The following is a 12773-nucleotide window of genomic DNA, read 5'->3' as shown; positions in this document are numbered from 1 at the left end:
GATGTAGGTACCTATGTACCTAAATCCATTTTTGTGTATTGTAGTATCATTAAATAATTATGGATTACGTTACGAGTGGATTTTAGATAATCATAATTTGATTTATTTGTGTGCAGTTCATATAATTTTAATTATCTTTTGACACATTATCCATCGTAGATAAGTTTGTGATTTCGTATATATTTACGTAATATCATAAACAATACATTATTATTTTATAAACTGTACTGCACAGTATAGAATACAGTATCATATACTTTAAAGTGTACTATACCTACTGTGCTACATGTGGTTTAAATAATGTAGTAGAGTGTTATCCATTGTTCCTATCACCTATTATTGTATCTCTATTTACTTAATGGAGTAACGTAAAACCAAAAAAAATTAAAAATTAAGTTACTTTTCGTAAATAATTATAATTCTGGTAAGTCAAAATATTATGTTTGTTTGTCATTGAGTAAAAACATAACAAAGAAAAGCTATATCTAAAACTGCACATTAAAAAGGCATATAATAAAAGGCATTATATAATAAAAGGCATTTACTTCCACATAGCTGCAAAATAACACACATATTCTTAATGTAATTATGCTAATCAGTAGAACGTAGGTAATTAGGACACTGCAATTGTGTCAAAACACAAGAACAGAAGAAAAGTTGTTCGAAAAAGTTGCTCAAAAAGTGTCACGTATTCTTTCCGCGAACTCAAAATGTGGGTCTTGCTTCAATCTCTTTAATGGACCCTTTGCTTACCCACTCTTATTGACCTACTGTCATGAATCGAAGCTTTGTGCCTAAAATTTTGTAAGAAAGACAGGAAAATCAATAGTCGTACCAGACAAAGACTTATTTAAGTCTTATGGCCTTTTTCTTTAGGATTAGGCATTAATCGAATTAGGAAAGGATATCTGAGCCTAATCACTTATGAAAAATCTTTGAAATTTCGTCATTACCCTGTTATGTAAAATTTACTAACCGTCAGTCCTCTGTCAACTGCAATTGTTTCAGTATTTAAATGTATTAATCATGCCCCTCTGTTCTCATAGACAAAACTACTCATCCCAGTATCGTCATTCCATCGCCGAAGAGGTCAAATCCAGAAATGAAAGTGTGGCATCACATTCTGAACACAAAGAGAGATACGCCCACACGCCTAGGATTTACACGTCGCCTGTACATCCACGGAAACCTAGTAAAAATGGTAAGATACAGTAACGTATTCATTTTTATACAAATTATATGTAGGCATTTATATCATGGGAATGATTCCATGTCACCCTGGCCGTGACCACCATAAAACATACTAATCTAAAAACATAGATTAGTAAAGATACTTCGCCGCCTTGAAATTGAATGAAGCCAAAAACGGCTTATTAGTAAGTTCTTTTTTTGAATTCTTGACAAATAAAAACATTTTTACAGAAAATTTACGAATGAATAACTAATACTGCGTAATTTACATAATCAATTAATTATTATTTCAAATATTTTAGGGACATTTTAGCACGGAGACGTGGCAAAACTTTTTTACGCAACTATTTCAATTCTCAAAACTGGGTATATTTTCTTGTTAGGAGTGAGTAATCTTTACTAATCTATGTCTGAAAATGGCATCAAGCGACATGTACTAAAGAATCAGTAAATTAGAAATAATTTACATCCACAAATTTTTAAACATTTTTTTACATGGTAAAGTAATTTAAAAAAAAATAAAACTTATGCGAAACATAATATATACATAATATGGAGAGTAATATTTGAATATCTACTCGTATTTTAGACGTATATAGGGGTGTTTGCTATGTGTAACTAAATAATTGGTATCTCAGGATTTCATATTAATTACAAACGCCGATTAGAAATTTGATCAGACATAAGATAAATTAACGCTTATATAATTAATAATTGCCTACAAGCTTGATAGGTCACCTCAAAACACTCAAAGGTGTTTCAAGTTTAAGTGTTTAAACTCTCGTTTAGCCAGCATATTTTATACTGATACAATACTACTGATAAAACAATATAATTCGTCCAAATCGCATTGCACATATGCATTTTCTTTTCTTGTACTTATCCATATTACTCCACTTACTATAACCATACACTATAAAATTCTGACAATCATTCCCCTGTCATAGAAATGTTCGAGATCAGTCCCTATGCCGAGTTCGCGCTTGGCTTCCGGACCTTCGACCACGTTGAGAACCAGGACTTGCCGAGCAGACTGCCTGGACGACCAAGGTTCGATACCGGTAAGTCAGTGCCTTGTCTATTATATCGTTGGTTTAACTCATTATGTTTTAAGAAATGTTTTTTTCAAATGTATGTACATAATATCTATCTCTCATTCTTTAGCACGCCCTATCTTGAAAATTTCGTGAGGAAATCTGCACGCCTGAATGTTCAATAATTTTTTTCAAAAAAAATGGGAATCTACCAATGCGCGCTTCGTGGTGGGCGATTACCCAACTCTCTCAGTCTGAGGTGATCTGTGTCCAATAGTATGACAATAATGGGTTAATGACACTGTATAATATTATTTACTTTACCATTCTAAACATACTATATTCTACCTAAACAAAACTGATATGGTTACATAATTAGTTCTTGTTTCAAAATCATATTCCACCCTTTCAGCTATACAGACGGGAATTTCAGCGAAATGTAGTGTATATCGCTGGTCGATAATTGAAATTCATTACCGGCACAAATTTAATTCGGCTGCCTTCATACTGACCGGAATTGATAACTAGAATTTGGGAAATTCCCGGAAAGTGCGAATTTTTCAAATAAATAGCGGATGAAATATGTTTGCAATTCAGTCACGATTTAGATGCCGTGCAGCAAAAAAAAACGCATTTTCAATTATGAATGAGCCCAGTGGTATGTAATTTGACCATGTGTATGAGTCTACTGTTCGATTCCCCGGTACGAAGTTGAAAGCTTACACTCAGACATATAAGATTCCTTATAATATTTTCCTTCATCATTAACTTAAGTAATATAGAATTTCTAATACGAACCTTCAAAAAATCATAAGTGCATACCTAGGATTTGAACCCCAGACCCTTATAGTGACACGTCATATACCAGTAAGCTATAAGCTGCTCTATTTTGATTACGTAAAAAACAAGTCTAAATTTTGATTTAACTCCGTAAAGTGAAAATTCTTATAAGGGTACGGTTATAAATTTCGAAGAGACGTTCTCATATTTCACTTGAGACGTGATCCCTTTAGACACTGACTCAGGACTGAGGATATAAAGTTACTGGAAGTGTTAAAATAATGATTACTACATTTATATAGTAATCAATTAAGGTTTTATTTTTTAACCAACTTCCCAAGGAAGAGGTTATCTATTTATCGTGCATTATATACGAGTACATTTTATTCATCGTGTATTATATATATTTTTTATTTTTTATGTATGTCCAGCAATTTTTTCGTGATGCCGCGACCAATCGACATGATTCAAATACCATTCTATGCGGCTAGTTTCACGGAGAGTCCCATTTCGTGGAAATTGGATTTTTCAAATACCATACGCTGACAGATCTACGATAATATTTACGTTATGTACAAGTTCATCCAATTAAGGATTCTTTCGAAATTCAATCCTATTTGAGCTTGACTATGGGTAAACGAAACGAGCTTTTGCCCGTGACTTCACTCGAGTTACGAAGTAATATTATTAACTATGTAGATTTATACAAACTTTCATCCCCTATTTTATCCCCTTGGGGTTAGAATTGATCAAAATTCTTTCTTAGCGGATGCCTACGTCATAAAATCTACCTGCATGCCAAATTTCAGCCCGATCCGTCCAGTGGTTTGGACTGTGCGTTGATAGATCACTATGTCAGCCAGTCACCTTTGAGTTATATATATTTAGATGTGCCTTATGTGCCAGCAGTTACTACTTAACATTAGGTCAACTGCAACGTTTGCTACTATTTTACCCGACTGAGGAAAGTAATGTTTTCCAAGCGAAGTTATGTGTTATGCTTTGACTTGCCGTGCAGCCCCAACGGCTTGACGGATTTAAATATGAAATTTCATTGGATTCGTCTAAATTGTGGGAATAACAGGCTACATTACTATCCTTCTCAGTAAATTATTTATAAGCATTTTGTTCTTTTTTGCTTTATAATAGTAACCAATTTACGTTTTGTGAAATAAAAATTGACTGCATATTTTCTTTTACTTTTTTACTAATAACACTCAGAGCTCTCTTATATTACCCTCTAGTCTTTTTATCGTTGATGTGAGACACATCTAGTAACTTTAGATCAGTGACGATTAATCTGTGCGACAATGTATTCGCAAATTGTCTCCGCGCTTCGCTGTATTGAATACTGGAGTGGCTTGTAAATCTTCTACAAGGGGAGTTTTTGTCTGATTTCGTGTAACGGAAAGAATTTATCGATGTTCGTTATATTGCTTTCCGTGACATGACCTTTCGTGATATTAGTGTTTGAAAATATAATGGCGTATTTTCGTAATACGTGGGGTCGTGCCCGCGTGCGATTTTGGTCTGCATTTTTTATAATAATACTAGCTGACCCAGCAAACCTTGTGTTGCCATATAAATAAAAAAAATTAAGGGTGAACAACCATCTTATCACTTAGACTTATGAAAAATAGATAGTAGCCGATTCGCAGACCTACTGAATATGTACATAAAATTTGGTGAAAATCGGTAAAGCCGTTTCGGAGGAGTACGGTAACTAATACTGTGACACGAGAATTTTATATATAAGATTGAAATAGGAAAATTCAGTCCACCGGATGGTAAGTGGCTACTGCCTATGGGCATCAATAATCAACCCCAGATAAGATTAGATTTCTACCTGAAGTTAGCCACGGATGCTTTGCTGCCCTGGAGGACTAAATTTGAATGCCTCAGATAAGTATATCTCGGTTACCACACCCCTCAAAAAGGAACACAGCAACACTGACTAATGCTGTTATTTGGCAGAAGAAAAAATGTCGATGTTACCACCGGATATGCACTACAAAGGGTTGTACCACCTTTACCTAGAGATACTTAAATCAAACATTCCAGCTTAGTCTTCAGTGGTAACAACGCATCCCTAGACGATCTAAAGTAGAATTTCCATATAATTTTCAATTAATAATTTCTTTACTATTTCTTCACAAACAAATATAAGACAACATAATTCGAACAATCGAAATTAAAATTTCGAAAATCTATCTGTATACATCTTAATACATTTTGTAAACAATGTATCTAATTATAGTGTTCTAATTAACCATTTTAATAGCGGAGATAATTTAACGTCTAACTACTTATCTCTGTAATGAAGCTTAGTATAATAGGATCGGAAAATTTAATTATGGCTTAGCGATACATACCTACTGATGAAAACATTTAAGTACTTATATTATTTGAAAAACGTACTTACGTAATATTAAAATTCGATTGAAAGTAATAAGTATATAATGTGTTCGACTAATGTGATTTTTGCCGTAACTTAAAACTCTAAGATATAACAAGAAAGACAAATACATAATAGATGGTGGTAGAACCCTTTGTGGTTCTCTGGCGGCACTACTGCCACACCTATTTCGGCTTAATAATAGTAGTGTTAAGCGCTCCTGTGTTGTGTTGTATGGGTGTTGTAAGTGAGATTAACTCTCCCGAGGCGTTCCAGCTTAGTCCTCAGGGGTAGCGGCGCACCTGTGGCTGACCTCAGGTAGGAATTGAATCTGCCGCCTATCTGGAGTTGATTGCAGATGTCCATGGGCGGCAGTAGCCACTACAAGTAGACTGTATGCTCGCCTGCCACTAAAACTAATGATAAAACTACTATAAAATTTATTGTTCAAGATAAAGCATGTCTAAATATAGAAAAATAAAAACAATAGGTACAAAATATAAGTTGTTAATATTCAAACAAGTACACAGTGAGCTTTCGACAGTTCATAAAGCTGTATCAGCGGAACTTTCCGTTATCTACATTCATTTTATCGCACAGCTTTTTAGATGGGGCTACGAAACTAGCAATATTGTATAAACGTACTTTTTATTTAAATGTAGTCTAAAAATGTGATACCAACAAATAAAAATGGTTTTATAATATATAGGAATATTATTTTCGATTTAGATTTTGTTCAAGTAAGCCAAAGCTTAAAAAAAAACAAGTAACAATCGCAGCAATAGATATTATACATTTACTTGCAAACAATGACATAGGCTAGCGCAATACCAGAACTAACAAATAAATAGGTTTTACTATTTTTTTTAATTTGTACTTAGCCAGCGCGGTGGAGTAGGTATTTTCTAAAACCCTTTCACTTTGAGAGAGACCCGTGCCCAGCGGCGTAATCATGGATTCACAACTACAAATAAATATTATAACATTCTTACAACGTACATAATTGTTTTTTGTAATATAGAAGTAGCAGTCGAGCATGCAGTCCACCAAACGGTAAGTGGCTACTGCCGCCCATGGACATCTGTAATCAACCCCAGATATGATTAGATATTCCTACCTGAGACCTGCCACAAGTGCGCCGCTACCCCTGAGGACTAAGCTGGAACGCCTCGGACAAGTATGTCTCCCTTACCACAACCTTCAAACCAGAACACAGCAACGCTTAACACTGCTGTTATGTGTCATAAATAGGTGGGCCGTTGGTACCGCCACAAAAACGAACCACAAAGGTTTCTATCCATATGAAAATGTGAAATCGCTTATTTCATAGCCCATCTTTCGCTCGCTATCCATCAATCTTGATCTAATTTAATAAAATTAATGACTTTGTTCTTCCATTTAGCCCAACTCCCCGATGTCTGGGGTTTCGGCATTATCCGGTACAGAACTCTGATTAATCGATACTGATGTGTACAGAAAAGTTTTGTTTTAGTAATGGATCTCTAATTTCGATTCAATCTTTTCATACGTATTTCCTTCCACTTGTATTAAAGGTTGAAAACATTAAATATGTAATTCTTTGTGAAATTGCTTGATTATTGTCGATAGACACAAAAACCTTTTTGCTGTTCTTAAAGGTTATTTTTGAATTGTAACGGCAATATTTTATATGACTTTTTTAAATTTATTTTTTGGAGCATACACTTTGTGGATACTATTATTGTTAGAATATAAAATAGATGATACATTTTAATTTGATTGATTTGATTTTAATTTGACTATCCAATTTATGTCTTATCTTTCTGTGTCTTTCCGCCAATAATATTATATGTGTGTATTAACATTACACACCTTATAGACACAATTATAAGGTTCTAGAAAAATATTTTTATTAGAAAAAAATCTGAGAATCATAAAAGGTATTTTATATCTAGGGTAAAAGTAAAATAAATCTAAGGTAGAAGAAAGATTGATTTCATAATTTAAAAAATAATGACTTTTCTTAGCTTTTACCAATCTCTAGAGATTTCCCACATTATCCGCTTCTGAGAAACTCGAGTGATTGATCGGTATTGATGTTTCGAATTGTTTTGTTTTGTTTTAGAAATGTAAGCAAAAATCGTATAGATTGAATATTAATAACAGGCGTTTATCTACTAATATGATCGAGTGCAAGTTGATATACTTTATTTATGTTAGAAGTAATGTTATTTAGAGATACATACATTTTACATACCTGGCAGACTACAATAAAAAAGAAATTACATTTACGTTTTGTAATAAATGTGTTTTTGTTTTTTTTTAATCAGAGAATTCTATCTAAGATTAAAACTAAAGTGTCCAGGATAGAAGATCTTAATTCACGTTGAAGGTAAGGAAAGTAAAGATTGGTTTCATAATGTAAAAAAATAATGACTGCTCTCAGCTTTTACCAATCTATAGAGACTTCCCACATTATCCGCTTCTGAGAAACTCAAGTGATTGATCGGTATTGATGTTTGGAATTGTATTGTTTTGTTTTAGAAATGTTATAATCAATTTTGTTTCAACAAATGATTGTTACTAAAAATCTATTTATCCATTGTTTTGCCTACCAAAGGTCAACATTTGACAGTTTCTGTGTATTAAAAACTGTCAATTTTCAATCTGTGATTAGCGGATAGATTGAATATAAATAACGGGCGTTACTATATCATTAAGATCAAGTACAGGTTCATACTTTAGGTATGTTAGAAATAATGTTATTTAGATATTACATACTTGACAGTTGCCAATGTAATGTTTATGTAGGTTTCGTTAAAATGTATTGCTGGTGTTAAAAATTATAGGAGCTTATCCAGGATTAAAACTATGCCTTCAGAGTGGAAAATCTTAATTCATATCCAAGTTAAACAAAATAAAGATTGGTTTCATAATAATAAAAAATAATGACTGCTCTCAGCTTTTACCAATCTCTAGAGATTTCGCATATTATCCGCTTCTGAGAAACTCTAGTGATTGATCGGTATTGACGTTTTGAATTGTTTTGTTTTGTTTTAGAAATCTTACAATCAATCTTGTATCAACTTATGCTCGTTACTAATAATGTATTATATGTATCTAATAATTTGCTTAAGAAAGATCAATTTTAAACAGTTTTTGCATATTACAAATTGTCAAAATATCTTTGGAACGCAAAAGTCAGATAGATTGAATATTATTAATGCGTGTTAGTCTGCCAATGTGATCAAGTCTACGTTGATATACCTTACAAATGTTGGAAATTATGTTACTTAGACATATCATACAACTGACAGACTATCTACGATTAAAACTAAAGGGTCTAGAGTGGGAGTTCTTAATTCATGTCGAAGGTAAAGAAAATAAAGATTGGTTTGATAATTTTAAAAACTCCTCAGTTTTACCTATCTCTAGAGATTTTCCACATTATCCGCTTCTGAGAAACTCGAGTGATTGATCGGTACTGATGTTTGATGTTTTGTTTTGTTTTAGAATTAATATTTATATCAATCTTGTATCAACTCATGTAAATTTCGATCTTATATAACCAAAGATCGGTTAGATTAAATATTCATAACGCATCTGAATCTACCAATACAAATAAATTCACGTATTATAAATCTAATATAGTCCAATGGAAGATATAATGACAAGAAAATTTCGTCAAAATGTGTTTTTATTCTTTTTAAATGAGGGAAGAGGGGTTCCTCAGCTTTTAACAATCTCTAGAGATTTCCCACATTATCCGCTTCTAAGAAACTCTAGTGATTGATCGATATTGATGTTTCGAATTGTTTTGTTTTGTTTTAGAAATGTAACGATCAATCTTGTTACATCAAGTTAATGAATGTTGGAGTCGAGAAAACTCCGTTTCGTCAATATGATTGAGAACATTTGGGATAATGTGGGCATGAGATACTTATTACCCGACTGCGAAGGTTAACGTTCTTCGAATGTCTATTTTTATGTCTGATTCTTTAGTCGTACGGTCGAAATTGTTTTTATAATAAGTTATTATATTTGATACTTATATTGTTTCGATATGTAACAAAGTGAATATAACTGTATTCGTGATTTATTTCAGGACAAACTTTTGTTGTCTTCAGTTTTTCTACAGACGAATAAATGTTCTGTACCCTTAGTATGAGTTTTTACGTTTTTACAAAAGTTATTGTTTTTGTATTTGTTGATGTATTACCCATACATTTCCAATGAGTTCTAATACAGTCCGTTAGGGGCCCTGATTGGAAATGTATTGGCAAGTACATAAACAAATACAAAAACAGTCATTTTTGTAAAAACGTAAAATTGTATACTAAGGGTACTTCCTAGTCAATGCTGCGCATAAAACGCTTTTATGGACTTTTTATAAGGTAGCAGTAAAAACGAGCACCCGGTCTCCATGATAGTAAGTGACAACTGCCGCCCATGGACAGATGTAAAAAACCCATATAAATTTAGTCCTACTCAGCACGGCCACAGATGCATTGCCACCCCCGAGCGCTCAACACTACTGCTATTAGGCAGAAGTAGGTGTGGCGGTGGAACCACCAAGAGTGCCTTCGAAACAAACAACAACAAAAAGTTAACATTTGAACGCTGTTACAGAAACCAGTTTCCAGACCAGATCGGAGTCGGATGACAGTGACAGCACATCAAAAGCAACGGTCTCCGGGATGCCAAGACGTAAGTTTTTTATAATATAGGAGTAGCAGACAAGCATGCAGTCCACCTAATGTTAGGTGACTATTGCCGCCCATGGACATTGATAATGAAACTCAGATAGATTAGTTCCGTTGTTAAGAGAACCAGCAACACTACAGTCTACCATTCCATATAAATAGCACAGAATCGCACTACATGGACCATAGACAAGGCTGATCTTGATGGTCACGACCCTCAGTCGACTCAGTCGTCATGAGGAATCGACTAAGAATAAAGATTAGATTCGTACTTGAGGTCGACCACAGATGCGCCGCTACCCTGAGGCCTATGGTGAATTCCTCGGAAAATTATGTCTCTCTTACCATATCTTTCAAACTAGAACACAACAACGCTTAACAATGTTGTTATTAGACAGAAATACGTGTGGTGTCTCCGGAGTTGAAACACAAACGGTTCTACTACACATTTTATCAATTGTATATTCACTTTACATTATTTACTTTTGTGATTACCCAAAATATTTTAAATTTGTTCTAGGACACTGTCGCACCCCACACCACAGGTAGTTGACTAACAAAATGGACTACGGATTTATGTGTAAATTTTATAATATTTATTTTGTAAGCTAAACTGTAAACCATATCAAATAGGTTGGTTGAACGTAAACGAAATCACGTGGTATAGAAAAGTAAAATTTTGTGGTTTTAAATAAGTAATCGATATTTTTGAAATAGGCTATTACTTGCAATATCAAAATGTAATTTGTGTATATGTTTATCTGTCTGATTGTCTGTCTATATATACTTATATTGATAGCTTCAACGGCATGACTTTTATTAATGATTATGCTACTGCCTTCAACATAACACTGCCAGTTAGTTTTCAACTACAAAATATTCAATAGTCTATAAGATTTATATCTAGTTTTCTAGGTTTTTTATTGTTATTAGTCACTGATTAATTAGGCAATTTACAACTTAAGAACTATGATAAATGAAAATTTATATACATGACCTATTGCTATACCAAAGCCTGTTAAAAAACGCGTGTGTATTTAATGTATGTATTCATGTAATAAGTTATACTTCTTTAGTGTAATCATTTTTTATACATTAAAACAAAATTTGAGCAAACCATGATATAGGAAGATAAGTACTACAAGTAAATTTAGTGTTACATTTGCGCATGCAATTTTATTCCGCGCTAAAATACACTCTGGTATGTCCGTCAAACGCATTAGAAGTATAACTTCAATTATAGTCTCATTGTAATACATCTAATTACAATTATCATTTTATATTGGTTTTATTACAACTTTTATACCATTTATACCACGTGATTTCGGAATTGTAAGTACCATTTAGAATTAAGATACAATTTGTATTGTTTTACTTCTTCGACGCTGGTCATCATAGTATTAAGCCGGTTGTTACAGAGTATCCATACTTATCCACATTAATCGACATAAAACTACTAAATTTTATTTAATTAAACTTTCACTGAGCGAGCAGTTTATTCTACTGACAGAAAAAAATAATAATCAGAAGTCTTTTTTTATTTACGGACTAAGGTATGATCCTAAGGATTGTCATGTCAATCATGTCATTGTCAATCCTAAGGATGATAATTCATCCTCTAAGGATTAAAACACATTTAGGTAATAACTTATTTACTTCCTTATTCCTTTATACAAAGATAATGCTCAAATTTTAAATAACAAATCGCTATAATATTAATTATTTTAAAATAACAGTAAATATTAAATGGATGATCGTGGATAAGTATGAAGACTCCCTCACTGTCAAATATTATTATCTTTATTAAAAGACTGATCATTCTTCATAGTAATAAGTTAAACTTAATGCTCGTGCCAAAGTGTTCTGTTGTGGAACGTTGTCTTACGCCGTTTATTAATAACCGATCTATCCGTTTTGTCTACCAAAGATCGAAGTTTGAAAATGTCTAGTATGAAGATATAGTCGTATGAAGTACGTATGAAGTAATTAATGTAATCTTTGGTATATAAAACAGTGGATAGATTGACTATTAATAATGGGCGTTAAACTGTTAATGAGGAGTGAAGGAAACGTAGTCTTGTCGTTGACGAAATTTTATCTAGTTTTTCTGACTTTATTAGAAATTTTGTTGTAAAAATAAAATTTACCGAACATTATCGTAATCATGAATGTGAAATAAATGTTTGAGAAGTGGATATGAGATTTTTTTTAATTATCTTTACTCCCCTCCTCCTTTCTACACACATAGACAAATACACAAATACCCAGACTCAGAAACAGAGGTTTTCAAGGTGGTAGAACCCTTTGTGGTTCGACTCCGGCGGCACCACCGCCACACCTATTTCTACCTTATAACAGCAGTGTTAAGCGCTGCTGTGTTCCGGTTTGAAGGGTGTGGTAAGGGAGACAGACTTTTCCGAGGCGTTCCAGCTTAATCCTCAGGGGTAGCGGCGCATCTGTGGCCGACCTCAGGTAGGAATATCTAATCCTATCTGGCGTTGATTACAGATGTCCATGGGCAGCAGTAGCCACTTACCATCAGGTGGATTGCATGCTCGTCTGCTACCCTTATATTATAAAAAAAAAAAAAAAAAAAAAAAAAAAAAAAAAAAAAAAAAAAAAAAAAAAAAAAACAGAAATCTATATTCATCATTTAGATGTCTGTCCGGGGATCGAAGTCAGGACCCTCAG

The 12773-nt window shown here is 33.2% G+C and overlaps 1 protein-coding gene across 1 annotated transcript in view; it reads left to right on the top strand.

The window, feature by feature from the left end:
• The window catches only part of LOC140755097 (cell adhesion molecule Dscam2), a 92155-nt gene extending 79878 nt beyond the window's left edge, over positions 1–12277 (top strand). The window contains exons 29-32 of the mRNA XM_073090294.1: positions 1047–1201; positions 2139–2252; positions 10009–10086; positions 10603–12277. Coding sequence (XP_072946395.1) covers positions 1047–1201; positions 2139–2252; positions 10009–10086; positions 10603–10631 — 376 coding nt within the window. The 3' untranslated portion in view covers positions 10632–12277. The remainder of the gene's footprint in view (positions 1–1046; positions 1202–2138; positions 2253–10008; positions 10087–10602) is intronic.
• The last annotated feature ends 496 nt before the right edge of the window (positions 12278–12773 follow it).

The sequence above is a fragment of the Epargyreus clarus genome, unplaced genomic scaffold, assembly GCF_041222505.1.
Source record: "Epargyreus clarus isolate Ecla_fem2 unplaced genomic scaffold, WU_Ecla_fem_2.2 ptg000032l, whole genome shotgun sequence".
Taxonomy (NCBI): domain Eukaryota; kingdom Metazoa; phylum Arthropoda; class Insecta; order Lepidoptera; family Hesperiidae; genus Epargyreus; species Epargyreus clarus.
This window is presented reverse-complemented; position numbering and strand designations above follow the sequence as displayed.